Here is a 22,744-nt window from a genome sequence, read left to right as displayed (position 1 = left end):
TTGATGAGTCAAACTATTTCTCTCTGTTAATGTTGAGCACATTGGCTTAATTTATATTAAATTGCAGAAAATATGTGCAAACAAAAAGTAGAAATATGCATGAACTTATTTATAAAGCCAATAAAAAACATAAAATGGTTCAGCACACATTTAATTTGATATTTTAAAGATGTTAAATGAGGTAAAGTGGGCTTCCCCCCCCCCTTCAATGCAGAGTGCTTTCATGCCAGAAATAAACAAGCAGAACAACAGGGATCATGTTAATGGGAGGAGTAAAGTCACAGCAAGCCTGAAAAACACGTTCAGCACCAATCCAGTCTGCTTTCCTCTCTGTGCAGCAGCAGCAGCAGCAACAGCAGCAGCAGCCTGGAGCAGGTCTCTCTCTCTGCTCTCTGAGCCACCAAAACATTCCTGCTAAACATTTTAGTTTGTTTTTATTGTAAGGCCGGTGAGTCGGTGATTTGTTTTTTTGGGGGGATGGATGCTGCTGCTGAGAGAACTGCTCCACTGAGCCGGCTGAAGAGGAGCAGCCATTCAGCGTTCATAGAGAACAACCTGCTGTATGTGTGGGGAGGTTACCAGGTAAGAAAACTCTACCTGTGCAGGTAAATATCTGCCTTTTATTAAAGTCTCCCATTACCTTGTTTCTCCTCCAGTTACTCCAATGTTCACTTAATGTTCTTTTAATATGCTTAAATTAACAATTTCATCTAACCAAAACTGATGCAGTCTAATAAAAAAAAAACAGCCCTGCAAAAAAAACAACTCCTTTTATATCAAATGTTTTGTTGAAACAGCTTTGAAAGATGTAGTTTGTGCTTCATACTGAGAGGTGTCTCTAATGTTTTGTCCACCTTTTGTTGATGCAGGTGTGTTGGACAAACAACACAACGCTTGTTAACTACAGCCTTGAAAATGACCATGGAGTTGAATCAACACCACTTTTAATTACTATTTGCAAGAATCTGGCGATACGATACGTATCGTGATACAGGGGTAACGATTCAATATATTGCGATATAAAATAATTAGCAATAAATTCAAAAATTCGTATTTATTTTTATTGTTTGTTTGATGTTGTTCGATTCTCAATATAACATCCACACATAAGCCGAGGTTTTGTAACGGCAATAACATTGTCAGTGGTAAAATTACTGCACATTTAACCTTAAGTGCTTCCTACATTAATTAAGGTGATTTTGGAGTGTTATTTATCAGGAGGATAAATAACAGTAACTTTAAAACTGAGCCCGCTACAACCTCCGAATGATCGAATAGCGAGGTTAATTAAAAATCAATACAGTGTTTTAGTGATACAGTATCGCACAACACAATATCACGATACTCTCGATACTACTACTCCTACTTTTAGTGTGTCTAAATTAAAACATCCTAACCATCATGACGGGAGGATCTATTGAAGGACTGTTGTAGTTAAACTTTGGTAAGGTGTACCTAATAAACTGGAAACTGAGTGTATACATACATACATATCTAGAGAATAATGTTGATCTTGAAAATATGTAGCAGAGCAGGACATGTTCCAACAAAGAAAACATTTCTCAGACAGTATCTTGTTGCATCCGGATTGTTGTTCTATGGTTACCATCTATCCAGTTAAACCACACAAACATGAGCCATTATAGTCAAATTTTGATGTTTGTGGCAGCAATTTTTAGCCTAAATTTGTGCCACTTGTGCATCCAAAATGTGTGTTTTTGGTGGCTAAGAGTACAACATGTTTTCATACTTTCTCCTCTTCTTTCCCCTCACAGGTAGTTGCTGGAGAGGAAATCATGTTGCCCAGTGATGAGATATGGCTCTGTGATTTAGACAGCGGGACGTGGTGAGATACTGTAGGACGACTGCTGTTTTATCCACTGATATGAACACTGTGTCACCTTGACATTAAAGCTACGGATGTCGTAGAGAGCGTGTTTGTTAGTTCTTTTAAAAATGGTGCAAACAAGATACAGTGACCATGCAAAAGACTACAGTTTGTTGAATAAATACCGATACCATCTGGTGCAAACAGTTCCTGTTTATTGGAACCAAAGCCAACTAGTTCACATTTACAGTTTCTGACTTATGTGTTTTTCATGCGACAGGGAGCGGAGGGAGATCACTGGTGACGAACCCCCAGCTGGCTTCTGTGGCTCTCACGTTAACAGTACGCTCTACACTTTTGGAGGATACGACCCCGATGGATTCACGGACCAGGTGAGTGAGTGAGTTGCAGAGACCTACAACACGGCTGGGACCTTGTTTGTGAAAGCAGCTGCCAGTTTGTGGCTCTCGTTCTCATTCCCAGGTCGTCAAATACCGACGCTTTGTCACAGCCGTCGGCGTTAGATACCGACGCTTAAGGCCCTTTAGCGTCGGTATGAGACGCACCGGGCTTTCCATTAACTACAATGGGCCCGACAAACGAGGCTTTCATCCAGGAGGCCGCTGTTCGTGTCTCGTGCGTCACGTTACAATCAGCTGTTCGTACATGTCTATACCTTCTCTATAGCTACGTTTCACTTTACTTTCATGGCTGTTCAGAGCAGCTATAAAACACTTTTGCCTTCAAAGGTGATCCATTAATGAGTTTGGAACTGAAATTGCAATTTCCTCTTTAGAATCCAATATCCTTATTGTTGTTTTATTTAACCAGGGAGTCTCTTTAAGTACATTATCTCTTTTTGCAAGAGATTAGAGAGGGCACAAAGAAGAGGGCATGACTTATTTAATGCAGTTACATTCGTCATAAAACCTGTTTTGAATGCCAGATATGAAGTGTGTCTAATCGTAGATTATGCCGAGCCCAGAGTGTGTGTGTACTACAAAAAAAAAAATTTTTTTACAACAGAAATTAAACATTTCTAATTTTATACGTCTCACTCGTGTGGCAGCTTGTTATAAACCGTCCTCGCCATTTCTAGCCGGATGTAAAGGGTTCTGACTCATGTAGATGTCCAACTTCAGACTTGCCTTCTGCAGACACTCACTCTCCTTGGTCAGCTATCCAAAATTTATGAGGCTTGTATTGTGAGAGAAAGGTACTTTATTCCAAGAAAATAAAAAATAAACAGAAATATATCCATATGCAATGATAGACGATAAAAAAACTGACCAATTCTGCTAAAAATAAAAAAAAATTGTTGCTGCCCATTCTGCTCCATTGAAGCCTAACTCGCACTAATCACACTTACACCCAGATTGTTCAATAGCAGGACAAACTAGAGGAGCATTTCAAACATTTCCAATAGCAAAACACAATGCACTTTAGCTATGAGGATCAAATACAAAAAAAAACTGTAAATAATACAACACGGCTCTTATACGCTCCTGTTTCGTAGATGTTCAGCGCTGACCTCACAGAGCAGAGCTGCTCGTGGAAGAAATTGACCGACACCAAGGGAACGACGCCCTCGCCGCGAAACAAACACACCTGCTGGGTGCACAGAGACAGGTCAGTATAGCACACATGAAGATTGGCTGCAAGACCAGCTGGTCACACCTTCAACATGGGGGTGCTGTTTGTATTTTTTATCACAGCTCTGCAGGAGGCAATCTAGGATATTTTAAAGAGCAAAATATTGAATAAGAAAAAAACTTCCACAAATGCTTCAATTTTTTTTTTTTTGTAGTTTCACATTGTGAATTAACTCAGTATTCTGCCTTTCTTTTATTCTCCTTGGCGCAGATTAATCTACTTTGGTGGATATGGATGTAAGACCATAGGTGACGTACGAAACATATCAACGTCAAACTTCATCGTGGAAGAGATGGCCTGGGTAAATAATAAACACCGATGAATGAAACGTGCAGTGATTAATATATTGCTTGTTTGGTACTCATGATCATATTTCAATCTTGTCTTTTTTTTTTAGGCAACGATCGGAAACACGTTATTCAGGTGCTGGGGCTGGAACAATGAAGTCGTTGTTTTTGACACACATACGGCTACGTGGAGCATGCCAGAGACTCGGGTGAGACTTTAGTTCACGTAGAGCAGCTATTCTCAGCCACTGATGGGCTTCAGAGTGCCAACTAGTGGGCCACGGAGGTACTGCCAAATGGTTAGATTATCCTCTTAAAAAATCCGACGGCCGCTATTCTGTCTTTCATCGGGCTCAGTTTTAAAGCTAGAGTGAAGATATCTGGCATCATATGAAACTAGGGAATCCATTGTCATGCTAGCTTGTCGGGAAGGGTCGGGAGACTAAATATCGCTCCAAAGTTACACTAAATTTTGGTGAGGGAAAAACTGGCCATTTTCAAAGGGGTCCCTTGACCTCTGACCTCAAGATATGTGAATGAAATTGGTTCTATGGGTACCCACGAGTCTCCCCTTTACAGACATATATGTCTCGGATACAGCGACACAAAATGGAGCGAGACAACTCTGCACCAGTAAAAGCTCTAAAGTGTGTGGTGAGGAAATATGACCCTGAATACAGTGGATTCATAATGACAGGCAGTGATGGGTGAGGGTAAACTGAATATTTATGTGGGTATTTATAGTCCAGTTTGTCCTTTATTTGGGAAGGTGGTCCTCTGAAATTTTGAAGTGGGCCTCAAGTTACAAAAGGTTGAGAACCTCTAACGTGGAGGACTTAGTATGTATTTTTCTGTACTATATTACCTTGCGTGTTTACTTCTAGACAACAATATATTATTAATTTACCGTATGTAAGTATGGTGTACGAATATAGTTTGTTTTTGTTGTCATGTATGTCCAGGGTCCTGCTCCTGCCCCCAGAGGCAGCCATGCCAGTGCCATTCTGGGGAACAAAGGTTACATCTCTGGTGCCGTGGTGAGTTTGGCTTGCTTTATGTGCGCAAAAGTGCCAGATGCAAAAAGAAATGGTTTTAATTAAATGAATGCTCATTGTTTCGATGTTCAGAAATCACAGATGAAATGTTCAGGTGCATACTTTTGGCCGTTTGACCGTGCATACTCCATAGTGTTGCAATGATGAGTGAACACTGTCTGGACTTTACTTAAAAACGAGTTTATGTTTGCAGGAAAATGCCGAGTTGGACATGTTCTGCTTAGACCTGGAGACCTGGACCTGGACTCAATTGTAAAGCTTCTTTCACACATGCAGTCATTGTGACCTTTATCATAGACGGTTCTTCTATCCAGTGATGTCCTGACCTCTGTTGTATTCTGCTACTTTCCACCAGTGACATCTCCCCGTCCTGTACACCTCTGGGGCGCTCCATGTTCACCATGACGCCCACGTCAGATAACACGCTCTTCATTTACGGAGGTCTCGGCACAGACGGAAGCACTCTTAGTAAGTCTCGGCCACAGATTAAGTATCCGTCTCTATTAAGCTTTAATGCTTCTGCGTTAAACTCTGCATGTTGCAAGTCTTGTCCGCCTCATGGACGGATAATGGGACGACATGAAGAGACGCAAAATGGCTATAAAGAGACGCAAGCAGTAAAGTCATTTTGCCTCTCTTTGTGGTTATTTTGTGTCTCTTTTGTGGTTGTTTACATCTCCTGGTTGTCGCTTTGTGTCTCTTTTCGATGATTTTGTCTCTTTGTGGTGGTCTTGCATTACTCTTTGTGGTTGTTTTGTGTCTCTTTGTTGTTGTTTTGTGTCTCTCTGTGGTTGTTTACATCTCTTGGTAGGCGTTTTGTGTCTCTTTTTATGATGATTTTCTCTTTTGTAGCTATCTTGCATGACTCTTGTGGTTGTTTTTTGTGTCTGTGGTTATTTTGCATTTCTATGTTGTTGTTTTGCACCTCTGTAGTTGTTTGACATCTTTTTGTGGTTGTTTTGCGTCTCTTTGTAGTGGTTTTGTGTCTTTTTGTTGTTTTAACTTTCCAATAAGAAATATTAACTTCGAAAGAGGCTCTGGCCTTGAAACTCTGGGAAAACATTTTATCTGCATATTTTAATCATTTTAATCCTTCATCTGTCTTGGACAAGTGTGCTCAAGGTTGAAGGACATTTTTTGTTTATAATTCAACTCTAAAAACAAAGGACATAATCATTACTAAAGTGAAGCTCCTTGTGGTTTAATCTGTATTTTATCATTAACCTCTCTCTGCTAGATGATGCCTGGCAATTTAACACGCAAAAGATAGAGTGGAACAAGATGACGAACCCACACAAGGACAAACCGAGGTAGTTCATTTGTCACATGAAGTTCAATCAATATTTGTTTTACCTGGAAGTGTAGCTCAATGTTTTGAAAATCAGTGATCCTTTACTCACCCAAATGTTTGTTTTCTGCAGAGTGTCTCACACGGCGTGCCTGGGAAGTGACAACGATGTCGTCGTGTTCGGGGGAAGCAGCAGCATGTGCTTCCTCATGGACTCGGTATGTGATGAGAAAACGTGTCAGTTTCTCTCTTTGTTTGATTTTCGATTGATAAATTTACACTTTCATGGGAATATAACGTCAATTTGTTTTAGCAGTTCAATTTTTCCTAACTGAAAGCTTTATTTTTAGGTCCAAAGTGAGGTCTTAATGAGTAAAATGTTGTGCAGCGTAATCTTTTTCATCAGCAAAACATTTCAGCCTTCTGTAATATTGTTTGAACTTATGTCATTTGTCAAAACCAAATATAGCTCAGCGATTAAAGCACACGTGTTACATAAAGAAAGCCTAAGTGGTTTAACGACTCAAAGTTTGAAGTACGTGGTAATGATCTCGCACGTGATGCCAACAAAACTGAACTGTATAGATTAGAAAAATGTGTATTTTATTTGTCTACAAGAGCAGAACAGGACTGGATTACTTAAATGTGTAAATAAATATTGTAAACATGTTGCCACCTTGTTGAAAAAACAGCTGATGTTTAACATCTTCACAACCGTAGCTTAGCCTGGTAGGTGCTAACATTTGTAGCACTAAACACAATAAAACCGCTGAGACTGATGGGAGTTTGCAGGTGTTTGATCATAAACCAAAGTGTTGGACAAAGTAAAAATTTGACCTGATGATTGAGCTAGATTAAAAAAAAAAAAAGTGAGAGGACCACCAAAATAATACGTATTCATCCTCTGGGGAACATGAACGTCTGTAGAAAATCCATTTAGTTGAGACTTGAGCTGACTTTACCATCCATAGAGCCAGTTTCACCCACTTGTTTTAAGCCCACAAAAACACTGTTTTCACAATTTAAGAGGCGAAAAATTTACAAAGTAATAAGAATAATTTGTGTGTCATCCATCCTCATATGATTGTTGTCAAACCTCTTTATCAGGTGGCTCTTCTGAGGGCTCCAGTACAAAATCACTGCAGCGACGTGTTCGTGTTTCAGACCCAGCCGTACTCCCTCTTCAGGTATGTTGAACCTTCCACGTTTATTTCTGATAATAATATCTTTGATCCAGAATAATCAGCTCTGAATTAATATATTTTTTCATGCATGTCATGTAACATTGCGTACTTTCTGTTGCGTTGGTGGTTTTGTCACATGCATCTCTTGTTACCACTGCACATTGTGCACATTGGCAGCGTGTACGAGCATGTTTGCATGTTGTCCCCGTTCACACATGATTAAGCAGTTTTAACAAAGTCCACAGAGACCCTTTAAACACTCGGAGCTATTTATACTCTCGCTCTGTTGGGCCTGTGTGCAGGTTCACGTACAACAGAGGACATGGTGTTACGCTAATGAGCTTTACATTGTTATTATGTGTGGTTAGGCAATAGTCTGTGTGGCATGTTTACGTGAAATAGATTAAAATGACTCGAGATTAAAATGTTAGTGAAGTTGTATTGTGTTCATTTGACCCTCTGAACACTTGGTGATAAAAGAATGCATTACAACACAAATTGGGTTTACAGAAATGATGTATGGAGGATGAAACCTGCCAAAATAAATAAATTAATAAATAAATGACTTGATAATAAATAAATACATAAATGTCATTAAATGTATAGCCATTAATCAAATTGATTAATTCCCTTATTTATTTACTCTGCTGTTTAATTTTCACATTTATTTATTTTGATAATTTTTTACATTTTATTGCATTCATTTTTATTTATGTAATTTTTAAATGTATATATTTATGCATTTATTTCTACACAATATTTGCTTTGCATTTCCCCCCTTATTTATTTAACAGAAATATCCATTTATGTCAAATTTGATCAATTAATTAATGGCTGCATTTTTTTTAAATTTATTTTTGCTACATTTAATGACATTTATTTATCAAGTCATTTATTTATTTTTGGTTTTGGCAGGTTCCGTCCTCCATAATTCTGACACCAAGTAAACAAAATTGAAATGATCCCATTTTTTTAAGCAGCCCAGAGGACAAAAGCACCTCTGAAATCAAGGAGAATGAACAGCATCTAAATAATCTGCGTGTTTTTCTTTCTTCTAGATTGTGTGAAGACTTCATAGGAAAAAACCCAGAGCTGTTTGGGAAGCATCTGAACTGGCTGCCATCAAAGCTACATAACAAAATCGACAAGCGAGTGGCCTTTTTCTCAGCTACGAAGCCCGTTCTTAAAGATTGAAGAAAACTGTTTTGTTGTTAAGAATCTGAGCCGGTCGATTATGAAAAAAAAAACTTCTCATTTTTTTTTTTGTGGGGAATGTGTTTGTTTTTTTTGTGTTTAATGATTTAAAAAAAAGAAAGTGTTAGTTCCATTGTTTTAACTTAAGACCAAGAATTTTGTAAATTAAATGCCTTATTTTAAACCACCAGTTTAGATTTGGTAAAGTTTTACTCCATGTAGTGATTTGATAATGTGCAATATGTTTTTGAATAAAGGTATTGATATGTTGTATATTACTGTGGTGTTTATTATAAAGTAACAAAGTACATTTACTCAAGTACTGTAATGAAGTACAATTCTGAGGTACTTTAATTGAGTATTTCCATTTTCTGCTACTTTGTACTTCTCCGTTAACATCTACTACATTTATTTAAAATCTTATTAGTAACTCAACAGATTCAGATTAATACAAAATGTTATCAAGAAATTATGAAGTATTTTTTTATTAGTTAAAATAAGACTTTTATCCTTTGTGAAATTCAGAAGTTACCCAGCACTATATATAATAATTAAAATGATCCCCACCTTTACCAGCTGCAATATTAAAGTGATGAACACATTAATGCATCAATAATAATTCAACAATAAAATATACATTAATTATTATGAAATAGACTGTTAATGAGTAATTTCACTTTTTGTACTTTTAGTATACTTTTCCTTAATTAAGTAAAATTGTGTACTTGTTAGAGTTCTTCTACACTGTGGTATTACTACTTTTACTTATATCTGAGGACTTCTATTACTGATGTCATTTCCTGAATTAATTCATTTGCTGTAGAACAAAAGAATGAATGAAGCAAAATTATCGTGTTTAGTCTTTAAAGAAAAAGAAAGAAATTTAACACACAAAGTTAAATATTCCACTTTTAATCAAATCAGCCTAAATGATTTTCTTTGGTTGCTCATCTGCAGCACTTGAATGCATAAGTTTCTGTCTGGGCTGCACTTTACTGCTGAAGTACATGAAAAGGTAAATGTTACCTGAGAAGGATAAAAACGAAAGTATACATGTGTGAAGTATTGTAGTAAACTGAAGGTTTATTTAACATGATTTCTTCCGTTTTGTGAATTTAATCCCTCTGCTGTCCTTCCTCTTTTCTGAGTTTCTGTTACAGACTCTATTTTTAGTTTCATTCTTCTTCCCTAAAGTGAAATTTCACTCTGACTAATGTCATGTTTAAACAAACCACCACCTCTTTTGTACTCATATTTGAAATCATATTACTGACAAAAAAAAAGGCAAAGCAGAACCAGTTGGAGATTTGTTTTCATTTGCAAAAGGTGATTTTGATAAAAAGCCTGCTTGTTGGTGGTGACCTCCTCGTGTCCGTCTTGTCTCACACAGGTCGGACATAGTTGGCAGGCAGCAAGCCCCGCTGCCCCGTACGCTGGTTGCACCCAAACATCCACCCTTCGTCTATCTGCTCCACGTCTGACAGCAGGTCGCCTTCCTGCAGAGAAACCTCATCTGCTTCTGCTGCTGTGTAACTGTACACGGCCTGGTAACGTTTCTGTGGAATTGAGAGGAAATGAATAAACAGAAGCAATCATTGCATAAAGAGTATTCAGCATTCAATTCCCCTACTGAGTGAGGCATAAAAACGCACCCATGCATCATATACTGTACAAACAGACACTCAGACCACACACAGTTTGACTTCTGTATGAACTAAAACTAAAACTGTTATCAAACATCACAAACTAAATAAATAAATGTCAATTAATAAAAGTCTGATAAACAAAAATGAACATTCATATTACAATAAAAGTCTATGAATAGCCTAGCACCACACACAAATTCATGCTACAGCATATGGCCAAAAGTATGTGGACATCCAAGTCTTATACTTTTGCACTTTTGTAGTTGTTTTTATAGCTCGATTTAGGCAACCTTAGTTACGATTACATGACATCCTAATGCTAAAGCATGCACTGATATATTAGACAATACTGAGCTTCCAACTTTGTGGCAACACTTTGTGTTTGACCCTTTCCCGTTTCAACATAACAATGACCTCTGTGCATAAAGCCAGACCCATTAAAATAATAGTTTTTCCACTTTGGTGTTCAACCCCAGCCAACACATTTGGAATGAACTGAAACATCGACTGTGCACCTGATTCGACTGTTATCAGGCCATTAAATAGACGTTATCGGTCGCTATAAGCACCATACATGTGGGTCATTAGGGGTCTACTACACCTACTACGTTGTGTGAAAGCAAAACTTTAAAGCAGCACCTTTTTAAACGTTGTAAAACTGAATGAAACGTTACGTTTTGAACACAAACCTCCACCCTCCATCTGGAGTTTCAGGCTGTCGATACAGTGCTTGACTTCCACTTCTGCTCCTTTAATAAGTCACTAGAGGTCGCTGCCGTCTTCTTTTATACCTTCTTTTGGTGATCAACCATGTAAATAGATGATAAAACCTAATAATGGGTGTAGCAGAGCTCTACTGACCCACATCTATGGTGCTTATAGCGACTGATAACGCACAATAATAGCCTCATAAAGACTGTTATTGTGACCTGATCACCCAACATCACATATAATATAATACATATAATGGTCATGTGTCCACATACTTTTGGCCACATCGTGCATGTTCATGCATCAGCCTTACCCCTCCACCAGGTGGTGCTACTGCAGCAGGGCGTGTTTGTCCGACCGGCTGACTGAATCTCTCAGGGTTGGATGGTTGTTCCTCATAGTCTACACACACACACACACACACACACACACACACACACACACATGCAAATATACACAGTTAAATCTGTTCTTTAGAGGAGTGTGTCTCAAAAGGTGTAAGGATGTTTCTTACCTTGTCTGTTCTCAGGAGGAGGTGCATCACTTCGAACCCTGCTCTTCTCAAAGTCTTCATGGTACTTTATCTGCACACACAGGCAGCGACACACACACACACACACACACACACACACATGTTAAAACCACATCAAGGCTGACTGTTGACCCTCAAGGAGCTCACCATTTAAGGAGGTGCTGAGAGATGATGAGGAGGGGTTATCTCTGCTGCAAAGGAAACAGTTTTATAGAGAAGAAACTGAGAAAGAGTTGAGATGCTTGTTGCAACATCCAGTGAGTCCCCCAGGGGACACAGAGAGAGAGAGAGAGAGAGAGAGAGAGAGAGAGAGAGAGAGAGAGAGAGAGAGAGAGAGAGAGAGAGAGAGAGAGAGAGACGATGACACGACCTCTGTAAAATTAATCTAACGCAGTTCCAGCTTTTAGAGGCTGAAGAGTAAACTGTGTAAACCCTCCGTGTCCTCAACAGACCTCAGGAGGAGAAAACAGAGAGAGGATGTGACAGGAACAAGAAGGGAGGCAAAACAAAAACATTAAAGGACGGAAGGATGAAAGAAAGGAAGAGAAAAAGGACGGAAGGACAGAGAGAAAGAAAGAATGAAATAAAGAACGAAAGAAAGAAAGAAAGAAATATGGAAGGAGGGAGGAAAGAGGGAAAGAACGAGTAAAAGAAAGAAAGATAGGGGGGAAAGAAGGAAGACTTTGACTTTTGATGTCCTTAAATTAAACATCTCACTTAAACCAGCAGTACAAGAAAAACTAGGAAAGAAAGAAAGAAAGGAAACAGAGAGGAACGGAAGGAAGGAAAGAGGGAAGGAAGGAAGGAAGGGTGAGGAAGGACAGAAGAAAGAAAGGAAGGGAAGGAAGGAAGGGAAAGAGGGAAGGAACAAAGAAAGAAAGAAAAAAGAGAGGAACGGAAGGAAGGAAGGGTGAGGAAGGACAGAAGGAAGGAAGGAAAGAGGGAAGGAACAGAGAAAGAAAGAAAAAAGAGAGGAACGGAAGGAAGGAAGGGTGAGGAAGGACAGAAGGAAGGAAGGAAAGAGGGAAGGAACAAAGAAAGACAGAAAAAAAGAGAGGAACGGAAGGAAGGAAGGGTGAGGAAGGACAGAAGGAAGGAAGGAAAGAGGGAAGGAACAGAGAAAGAAAGAAAAAAGAGAGGAACGGAAGGAAGGAAGGGTGAGGAAGGACAGAAGGAAGGAAGGAAAGAGGGAAGGAACAAAGAAAGACATAAAAAAAGAGAGGAACGGAAGGAAGGAAGCGTGAGGAAGGACAGAAGGAAGGAAGGAAAGAGGGAAGGAACAGAGAAAGAAAGAAAAAAGAGAGGAACGGAAGGAAGGAAGGGTGAGGAAGGACAGAAGGAAGGAAGGAAAGAGGGAAGGAACAAAGAAAGACAGAAAAAAAGAGAGGAACGGAAGGAAGGAAGGGTGAGGAAGGACAGAAGGAAGGAAGGAAAGAGGGAAGGAACAGAGAAAGAAAGAAAAAAGAGAGGAACGGAAGGAAGGAAGGGTGAGGAAGGACAGAAGGAAGGAAGGAAAGAGGGAAGGAACAAAGAAAGAAAGAAAAAAGAGAGGAACGGAAGGAAGGAAGGGTGAGGAAGGACAGAAGGAAGGAAGGAAAGAAAGAGGGAAGGAACAAAGAAAGACAGAAAAAAAGAGAGGAACGGAAGGAAGGAAGGGTGAGGAAGGACAGAAGGAAGGAAGGAAAGAGGGAAGGAACAGAGAAAGAAAGAAAAAAGAGAGGAACGGAAGGAAGGAAGGGTGAGGAAGGACAGAAGGAAGGAAAGAAAGAAAGAGGGAAGGAACAAAGAAAGAAAGAAAAAAGAGAGGAACGGAACGAAGGAAGGAAAGAGGGAAGGAACAAAGAAAGAAAGGAGAGGAACAGAAGGAAGGAAAGAAATATGGAACGAGGAAGGAATGAAGACTTTGACTTTTGATGTGCTTTAATTAAACATTTCACTTAAACCACCAATACAAGAAAAACTAGGAAAGAAAGAAAGAAAGAAATGAGAGGTACAGAAGGAAGGAAAGAAAGATGGAACGAAGGAAGGAAGGAAGGAAGGAGAGAAGGAAGGAAGTTGACAGTGGAAAAAGAAGTTAGTAGATTTCGCCGTTTTCACATGCAGCTTATCACCCGTCATTCCTTTCTGCAACCAGAGCTCCCATGAGACAAAGAGAGAGAGAGAGAGAGAGAGAGAGAGAGTATGTTTCAGTGTGGTCTGTGTGTGTGTGTGAGTGTTTTTCAGTGTGTATGTGCATACGTGCGTGCATGCATGTGTGTGTGTGCAGCAGAGAGTGGACGTTCACTTTGTGTCCACAGCTGAGAGACTTTGACCATATAGGGCAGCTGCTCCTCAGTGGACGGGGAGAAATGTCTGAAATGTGTCTCTGCAGGATCTCTGCTATAGTTTGTTCTTCTCTGCTCGTGCCTCAGCTTTGTGTTAAGTACCAGCTCTCAAATCCACCGTCCTGTTATTGGACCGGGACGTTTTCCTGTTGTGTCCTGCTTGTTTTTTTGTGATGTTAATTTAAGGATTAGTTTGTTGTCTGAGCTCTGATATGATGATGACGTCTTTGAGTGGAAAATGAATAACTAGTTTTAAATGTTTGTGGATTAACTGATGTGGTTTCAGACCTCTGAAGATAGTTTCAGACCTCTGAAACTATCTTTTCATTTATATTCATAGCTGCAGCACTTCTGGTTCCAAAAAAAACAAGATGACGATGGCAAAAATGCTAAACTTGAGGCGTCAAAACAGCAGTCCACAGAGAAAGATTGCCACGAAAAGGTCAACAAGCCTCTTAAATTGACTTATTTCTTCAATATTTCAATAATGGCTGTTCCTAGCAACCACGACCACGGCTTCTACTCGGACCAGACGACAACCTCCGGGTCTGAAAAGTGAAGCCAATGAGGAAGTGCCTTAAACTTGCATTCTTTCTAACAGCCAGCAGGGGGCGACTCCTCTGGGTGCAAAAAGAAGTCTGATTGCATAGAAGTCTATGAGAAAATGAGTCTACTTCTCACTTGATTTATTACCTCAGTAAACATTGTAAACATGAGTTTATGGTCTCAATCGCTAGTTTCAAGTCTTCTTCAATACAGCATGATGTTCATTTAGTAAATGATGGTCCCATTTAGAGTCAAATAGACCATAAAGCAGGATATGCTTTAGGGCGTGGCTACCTTGTGATTAACAGGTCGCTACCACGGTGTTGTCCGGTCTGGGTGTTGTCCGTGTTTTGGTCTTACATCTTTAACCCTTTCACAGTGTGTTTTCAGTTCATGAAAGTTAATTATAAAATTTTGGTTGCCTAAAAATAATAAAAATTAATAGAGACACTGTTTCTGGCAAAAATCTCAGAGGATATCTCAAAACCTAGGCACATAAAACATAAACCATCTGCATGACAAGATACCACCAGAGGTGAGAAAATATGTTGTTTTCTGATTCCGGGTGTTTCTTACGTTACTGATCTGGTCTTGCGTCTTCTTCAGTCTCTGCATCTCCGGAGTGTCGACCACCACGCTGAAACCTTTCCCCTTGTTCTTCTCAAAGTCCTCCTTGTAAAGAGCCTGAAATTTACAGTTCATTCAAATATATATATAAAAAAAACAGCAATCATATTTTAAAGGAATAGTTCGATGTTTTGGGAAATACACTGATTCTCTTTCTTGCTGAGAGTTAGATGAGAAGATTAATACTTCTCTTAGACATGAGAGTGATATCAATCTTCTCATCTAACTCTCAGCAAGAAAGCAAAGATTGTTAAAGTGCTAAAGTGCATTAAATGTGCTAATGATGTTAGACGACACAGTTAGTGTGAAATAGTTTCATTAGATTTGTTATATTTTTAATTCATGCACTTTTTTATCCTTCACATGGAGTTATAAGCTGCATTCATGGCGTATTGGTATCAGTTGAATGACATCTTGTTGTTACAAAATACAAAGTAACAGACACAAATATTCATGACCTGTATGTAACTCCCAATAGTGTGGTTTCCATACAATTTGAAGTAATACTACTACAACCTACTCGTCGTTACAGGGTACATGTCTGTGTGTGCAGTTCAATTACAGAGTTAATTCTAATCATTTTTAGAGGCATTAAGAGGTAAAACTATACAGTATATCACAAGAATAAACAAAAAGTTTTATATAAAATCTGAGAAATAAACATCATTTTGAGCACAAACTGTCCTTTTCTTATTTGTGGGTTGTATTTTGCAGGTTGCACTTAAAGGCTGCTGTCATCTTTGTTTGTCTCGAGTCAGTCAGCAACGATAAATTCAACATAACCTGAATGCAGCATTTGATAAAAAAACACTTGATTTAACAAGTTTACATGTAAAAGGGAGAGATTTTTTTTATAAACGTGCATGCAGACATGCAGACAAACATACACAGTTAGAGGTTGGAAAGACGTCACATCTAAAACTACGACGAACTGTTATGACTATAGAGACGTATAAGGTTTAGTATTATGAGATTATTCGATGCTCTGCGGTTTTTGAGGTGAACCGGACATACGTGACTGATCTGGTCTTGTGTCTTCTTCACTCTCTGCATCTCGGGAGTGTCGGCAACCACGCTGAAACCTTTCCCTTTGTTCTTCTCAAAGTCCTCCTTATAGAGCGCCTGTATATTTGTAATTCATCAAGAAACTCAGTCTTTGAAATCATCCTCCCTGAGGTGAACTTCTCAGCCCAAAGAGGGCTCTTCAAAATGACAAAAACTAGATTAGAAATTCTACTAAATGTGATTGACAAATAAACATGCTGTGCTCTAAACGTTTTCTTTAGGCCCGGGGGGGAAACATTTGCAACTTTAAATAAAGCCTAAATGTTTACTTGAAAGTAAATCTGACATCTTCACACACTAACACACACACACACAAGTGAGTCATGTTCTTGCTATGAGGAATATGCCTCCTCAGTAAGCGAGCTTGACTGCCGAGACTTTTATGGTTATAAACAAAGAACTGGGTTGGATGAGACGAGAGGAGAGGACAGAGAGAGAGAGAGAGAGAGAGGAGGAGGAAACAGCTTTTGGTGTAAATTGGATCACGATGTGTAGCATAATAACATAGTTATGTTACACGATAGTTTAAAAGGGTTTTTTAACCAAAAATGGAGCCACTCTCACTGAGTCTGTGTGGTTACATCAGCTGCTCGTTTCAGACATTTAAAGTTACTTTTTACATCCTGAGTTTCATGAAAATCTCTCAGGTCCTTGAATGTTTTTAACTCACGTTAGTAAAGAGCTTGGTGTCGCTGTAGTTTCTCCTGTGAAGACGGGTCTGTGGTTCCCACCAAACAGTTAATATGTTGTGGTTTGTTTTCTAATGCACGCTGACACGCAAACTAGGGCTGTCCTCGACCAAAGAAATCCTTAGTCGACTAACACTGATACGCTTTTGATGACTAATCGATTAGTTGATTTAATCGACAGATCTGTAAAACTGAGTTTCTCCACAAAGAATCACATAAAAGCACCACTTTAAACCTTGCGTTCACCAGAGATGTGCTCATAAGTTTTTTAGAAATAAGTCATTCAGCTTAAAAAAAGCATATAAAACGACTAATCGACCAAAGAAATCTTAGTCAACTAAGATTAGAGGGAGCCGCCCTAACACAAACATTCAAAAACAGGATGATGGCGAAGGATTCAAAGAGGAAGTGAGAAACCAAACAAGACATAACAAGCTGGTACCAGCTGCACGCTAGTGGATCAACCCTCGCCTTGCAGGTCGTAGCGGTCCGTTGAAAGAAGGGTTTAATAGTTTTGAATTTGAATTAGTTTTTATTTTATTTTATTTTTGACTTTACAATTTAATTTTAGTTTAGTTTTAGTTATATTTCAGAATGTTTTTTGCTAGTTTTAGTTTAGTTTCAGTTTCTTACAAAGGTTTAATTTGAGTTTTTATATATTTAGTTTTAGTTTTACAGTGGTTTTGGTTTGTTTTCTGTTAGGTATAATGTTTCAGAATTAGCTATATTCATACAAAATACATGGTTAGAGAACGGTGTAGGAATGGCCATAATATTTAATTTGTTACTCTAGTGAAGCGATTGCGTCATCGCGTCATCTTCTGGAAGGTCAAGTCCGTTCAATTTCTGTGGTTCGATGTCAAGAGAGCTGACCGAAATTCATGCTGTCTCCTTATTTCAATAGTGATATATTAGCTAAAAAAAACTAAAACTAAAATTAACTTACGTTAATTTTTATTTTATTTTTACTAGTTGTTTTTACCAGGAAATATAGTTTCAGTTTAGTTTTAGTTTTACTTAAAGAATATAGTTTTTTAATTTAGTTTCAGTTTACTATAACAAAATTTCACTGCTGTTTTAGTTTACTATAATAACGCTGGTTGAGAGTCAATTAGCCTAGTTTAAACATGTGACTGGAGGAAGGCAGAAACAGCTAGTTTAGCTCTCTCCAAATCAAAATATAGGGGTCCCAACAGCGTGCCGTGCAGCACATATGGGACTTCTACTATGGACATTTCAACAGGTAGCCTATAAAGTGCTGTACCAATAAAATAATCAGATTTGCTTATTTTCTGCAAATTAAACATTCAGTTTTACAAATCGTTTGGTGGCAGATGATTTAAAGTTTAGCAAAACAAAAAAATGCAGCATTTACAGTATGTAATGTATGTACTGATGATTTGAGTTCTAGGAAAACGTTCACAGGGGAAGAAAAGCTTTCCCTAAAGTAAGATTCACACTGGAGGAATCTCTTTAATTTTGCGTGACTTAGAGGACTTAACCCTTCGTTCAGGTTAATTTGCTGGCCTGAACAGTGTGATTAGATTAGAGATTAAGAACAGCGAAGGCTGAGCTGAGCCGAGCCGGGGCCACACGGGAGACCGAACGGAAGAAGAGATTTACACATTTACACTTTATAAAGATTTTTGGCCACGTTGTTTGAGTTAAATCTCAGATCTTTGCATCAAAGTCAAGCTTGCGTGCTCTCGTTTTAGTGTTCGGTCAGTTAAAGGAATCCAATTGTCCTGAGAGGTGCGTCCTCGTCTCGTGCCGTGAGACAGACAGAGAGGGGAAGATACACGGAGTTCATGACGACGACAATGAGATTAGGATGAGTGTCTCTGAGAGACAGAGGACTGATCTGTGGGTGTCTCACCTGGCTGTTGAGCATGCTCTGTTGTTTGAGACGCAGATTCTCGGGGGTGTCGGCCACTATGGTGAAGGAGGTTTTGGGGTAATGCCTGAAAGAAGAGAGGAGAATAACAGAAACGTTAGAACGTCTCTTCGGAAATAATAAAGCTCCCAAAATTGACAATTTTTGCTGCTTCTGCAGTTTCACTGACAAAGAAACATATAAAAGATGTGATGTAGATCTATAATACTACGTATTGTACTGAACTGTCGTGTGGTGTAAACACTCACATACTGCAGTAAGGTTTCTTCTCGAAGCCTTTGTAGGTCGTCATGCTCAGGGCCATCTTGCATACCTCGCAGCTGAAACAACCTTTGTGCCAATACTAAAGAGAGCAGAGAGTCAGAGATAAGTGTCAGCTATTCAGAATTCTTATTCAGTCTTGCTGATTGTTTAGATTTTATGCATTTGGTATCAACTAAACCAAAAGAAGGACTTGCAGTGACAGTTTCTCTGCACTGAACGAGCGCCAGTAAGAGGTGGTTACAGTGCAAAATGACCACATGAGAGTGATTACTGTTTGTTTAGATGCATACTATAACCTGTGTAATGACAAATACCAGATTAAGGTATCGTTGATAGCCAAACCTTTTCACATCAAGGACCCCTAAACTAACACAAATTGGATTTTTGCTTTTAGATGTTTTATTACAGAAAGTGTATGAAACCCATGACCAAAAGAGTCATACATTCTGTCATTGTGTTACTTATGGATGGAATTATAGTGAAATGGTGCCTTCAAATGGGGTCGTGTTTACCATGTTGACCGTGTTTACGAGTTGGGCCCATATGAACGCCCCCTCATGTCGTATTCACGACCTCGGAAGTGGAAAGTTTCTGAAATTTCCGAGGTCACAACCTGTGACGTGTTTTTTCATGTTGACAGAAATGGCGGAAGTTATTTTTTTGGTGCACAATAAGTTAATATATTGTAATTTTAGCCGTATATTGTTTTTCTTCGTAATTCTATAATAGGTCTGAGGAAAATGTGGATATTCCCAACGGCCTCATCTTTTTCATCTGTCATTATGTCTTTGCAATGAGAAATTCACAGAATGCATTAATGCAAATTCCAAACATGAAAGGTGCATTAAAAAAACAAACACTTTCCATGAGGTGTGAGAACTCGTGTTAATCTGATTATTTTGCTTTGATTTGGTCCTTAAAGGACCAGTGTGTAACATTTAGAGGGATCTATTGGCAGAAATGGAATATAATATTAATAAGTATGTTTTCTTTAGTGTATAATTACCTGAAAATGAGAGTCGTTGTGTTTTTGTTAGTTTAGAATGAGCCGCTTGTATCTACATAGGGAGCGGGTCCTCTCCGCCATGTTGCACCGCCATGTTTCTACAGTAGCCCAGAACAGCTTGGGCCGGAGTCGATAACGTTACTCACTCCCGTCTCTCTCTCGCTGTCTGACAACCTATCCTAACCTTAACCATTCAAGGTCAATACCTAACCTTACTCATCTCACGAGAGTTTTGCAAGTTGCGTGTTACCTTCTAGCCACCAGTGGGTGAGAATAGCTGCCTGGTATAGAGAACCTTTAAATTCATTACATTAGACTTCAGATTGCAGTAATCACAGTTTTGTCTTTATCTGGTTGTAGTCACATCTTAATAAGCTGATACCCACAATGATGGACACACACACACACACACACTCACACACACACACACACACACACACACACACACTGTCTAAGTGCTCTGTCCTCTTTCTCCATTTAGAGGTTTCTGTCTAATGTTTATCTACCGGATGTGGTTTTCCTCCTCATCACTCCCTCAGTGTGTGTTTGTGTGTGTCTGTTTTTTTGTGTATAAACAGTATAAGTGTGTATGTACTGTATGTTATTGTGCGTGTGTAGTCAGCCAAGTAATCAGCAAGATAATTTATAGCATCAACAAAAGGAATATGGTATAAAGTGTGCAAAAGTGCAAAATGTTTTGGTTCTTTTTTGCTGTTATAACAATAACAACTAGTCTTACAAAACAGCTTGTGACACCAAAGTAAACATCACATAGGAGAGAAAAACTTCTGACCATGTTAGTACTTCTGACGACTTTTAATTTTGTTTGCTGAATTACAGATTTGTTTTTTTCCTGCAGGTCTACTGCTCACTCTAAATAAAAAAGCTACAATGATAGTCATGAAGAAGAAGAATATAAAGTGGCCTATAGGCAGTGGTTGAAAGTAACTAAATCCATGTACTCAAGTACTGTATTTAAGTATCATTTTGAGGTACTTTACTTGAGTATTTCCATTTCCATTCCATTTATGCTACTTCTACTTCAATACAGTTCAGAGACAAATATTGTACTTTTTTACTCCACAACATTTATTTGATAACTTTAAAGTTGCTTGTCAATTTGGCATGTTCAAATTAATAACAAAAAAATATAATCAACAACTAAATATAGGGATATAGTATTATAAATTAAGATAAAACTGAAAATAGAGCTGCAACAATTAATCGATTAGTCAACTATTACATTAATTGGCAACTATTTTGATGATGGATTTCTCGGTTTGAGTATATTTTTAAGAAACAAAAAGTCAAAATTTAAAATGTAAGTGTGAATATGTTTTGGTTTCGTTACTCCTCTATGACAGTAAACTGAATATATTTGAGTTGTGGACAAAACAAGACATTTGAGGACGTCATCTTGGGCTTTGGGATGACATTTTCTGCAATTTTAAAAACCAAACAACTAATCGATTAATTGAGAAAATAATCGACAGATTAATCGACAATGAAAATAATCATTAGTTGCAGCCCTACAATGAAAAATCGATCCTTTCACAAGCAACCAATCAGTGTATTAAGTAGTTAAATTTGCCCCATGCACCTTTTCCAGCCTCAACATTAAAGTGATGAACACATTAATGCATGAATAATTATAATCTAATATAATATACATTATTCTGAAATGGACCATTCTTTTACACAAGATCTGAGTAATTCTTCCACCATAGGAAACTTATTATAAACAGGAATATTATAGTCTAAATCTCTATGGATGTTAGTGAAATTTGTAATATCAAAGTGATATTTGGTTAGTGAACATTACACATTTTTATTTTACTTTTACTATTTGTTTTTACCAGGAAATATACTGTAGTTTCAGTTTAGTTTTAGTAATTAATGCATGAATAATTATAATATAATATAATATACATAATTTTGAAATGGACCATTCTTTTACACAGCTTATTATTAGACAGGAATTTTATAGTCTAAATCTCAATGGATGTTAGTGCAATTTGCAATATCAAAGTGATATTTTGGTTAGTGAACGGAGTTAGACTTTTAATCACCTTACCTTATCAAGGCAATTTATTTTTTCTGTGGGGTAAACTTGTTTATTGCATCTTCCACAGGGCGGATTCATGATGTTGCAGGGATTCCTCACACCAAACAAATACAAAATATATATATATTTTTTTTTTAAATAAAAATTGTTCAGAAGTAAAGTACAGGCTGTGATGAGCAGCTGAGACACGAACAGTCCTCCTCTTCCTCTCCTGGAGGCATCTCAATTAATATACAGACACAACCTCAAAGCAAGGCGAGGAGGAGTCAAGTGAAGGTGCCTTCACAGACCATCGGATATAGGAATGTTTCACTTAGTAGTGTGTGGGTAATAAGTTACCAGACTACTTGAAACCCTCAAAATTAACCCAGAATCACAATCGTATAAAAAGCTCTCTGATATTTTTCACAACTTAACATAAAGCGTGTAAAATCACAACAAAGACATCATCGTTATTTTTACACCACTTGGAAGCTGTGAATAACGAGGTTTCTGCGGAGCACCTGGATGCAGCTGAATCAAGGGGAATAACCTTAAAAGGAGCAGAACTATATATTAGATAAATACTCTTAAGCTAATAATTAAGCTTAATTATTCATTCATTCATTCATTCATTTATTATCGACAGACTGACTGTGACCTCTTGCATGAATCTGAATGGCCCATCACGTTCATCAGAATGGTGCTTTTATTTTGAAGGCCTATCACGTTCATCAGAACCGTGCTTTTATTTTGAAGTCAGTTCCTACACGCTCTTACCGTAATGTCACTGAGAAACTGTAGGTGGCGGAAATGCCAACCGCCATGACACTCAACAGAAGAAGAAGAAGAAGAAGAAGAAGAAGAATTCTGGCGCCATCTACCGGAAAATGGCAGACGTTACAAC

At 38.3% G+C, this 22,744-nt stretch overlaps 2 protein-coding genes across 4 annotated transcripts; one reads left to right on the top strand and one right to left on the bottom strand.

Annotated features, from left to right (window-relative positions):
• The first annotated feature begins 332 nt into the window (after positions 1-332).
• Positions 333-8,762, top strand: LOC141758254 (kelch domain-containing protein 1-like). Of its 2 annotated transcripts, XM_074619474.1 has the most exons (13): positions 333-582; positions 1,776-1,846; positions 2,109-2,220; positions 3,345-3,457; positions 3,692-3,782; positions 3,879-3,977; positions 4,731-4,805; positions 5,017-5,075; positions 5,179-5,291; positions 6,061-6,133; positions 6,245-6,329; positions 7,219-7,298; positions 8,354-8,762. In XM_074619474.1, the coding sequence occupies exons 1-13, from the start codon at positions 478-480 to the stop codon at positions 8,487-8,489; spliced, it is 1,212 nt and encodes a 403-aa protein (XP_074475575.1). In that variant the 5' UTR covers positions 333-477; the 3' UTR covers positions 8,490-8,762. The 2 variants fall into 2 exon arrangements, with proteins under 2 accessions (XP_074475575.1, XP_074475576.1); XM_074619475.1 differs by lacking the exon at positions 1,776-1,846 and having other exon boundaries at positions 419-582.
• Positions 8,763-9,385: 623 nt separating this feature from the next.
• On the bottom strand, positions 9,386-22,081 carry LOC141758256 (LIM and SH3 domain protein 1-like). 2 transcript variants are annotated; one of them, XM_074619476.1, is made up of 8 exons: positions 21,868-22,081; positions 18,772-18,866; positions 18,506-18,590; positions 15,890-15,997; positions 14,825-14,932; positions 11,361-11,430; positions 11,160-11,248; positions 9,663-10,045 (listed from the first exon to the last, which is right to left on the bottom strand). In XM_074619476.1, the coding sequence occupies exons 1-8, from the start codon at positions 21,934-21,936 to the stop codon at positions 9,872-9,874; spliced, it is 798 nt and encodes a 265-aa protein (XP_074475577.1). In that variant the 5' UTR covers positions 21,937-22,081; the 3' UTR covers positions 9,663-9,871. The 2 variants fall into 2 exon arrangements, with proteins under 2 accessions (XP_074475578.1, XP_074475577.1); XM_074619477.1 differs by lacking the exon at positions 15,890-15,997 and having other exon boundaries at positions 9,386-10,045.
• Between the last annotated feature and the right edge of the window lie 663 nt (positions 22,082-22,744).

The sequence above is a fragment of the Sebastes fasciatus genome, chromosome 20 (assembly GCF_043250625.1).
Source record: "Sebastes fasciatus isolate fSebFas1 chromosome 20, fSebFas1.pri, whole genome shotgun sequence".
NCBI classification, from domain to species: domain Eukaryota; kingdom Metazoa; phylum Chordata; class Actinopteri; order Perciformes; family Sebastidae; genus Sebastes; species Sebastes fasciatus.
The sequence above is the reverse complement of the archived record's forward strand: the minus strand, read 5'-3'. Positions and strand labels throughout refer to the sequence as shown.

Bases quoted from the DNA above. Each gene is read 5' to 3' on its own strand.
- LOC141758254 (XM_074619474.1), top strand. From the start codon at position 478: ATGGATGCTGCTGCTGAGAGAACTGCTCCACTGAGCCGGCTGAAGAGG. The intron at 1,847-2,108 runs GTGAGATACTGT...TTCATGCGACAG, and splicing joins GATTTAGACAGCGGGACGTG to GGAGCGGAGGGAGATCACTG. The intron at 4,806-5,016 runs GTGAGTTTGGCT...TTATGTTTGCAG, and splicing joins GTTACATCTCTGGTGCCGTG to GAAAATGCCGAGTTGGACAT.
- LOC141758256 (XM_074619476.1), bottom strand. From the start codon at position 21,936: ATGAATCCGCCCTGTGGAAGATGCAATAAACAAGTTTACCCCACAGAA. The intron at 11,431-14,824 runs GTAAGAAACACC...CTGTGTGTGCAG, and splicing joins CGCAAGACCAGATCAGTAAC to ATAAAGTACCATGAAGACTT. The intron at 11,249-11,360 runs GTAAGAAACATC...GTGTGTGTGTAG, and splicing joins TCCTCCTGAGAACAGACAAG to ACTATGAGGAACAACCATCC.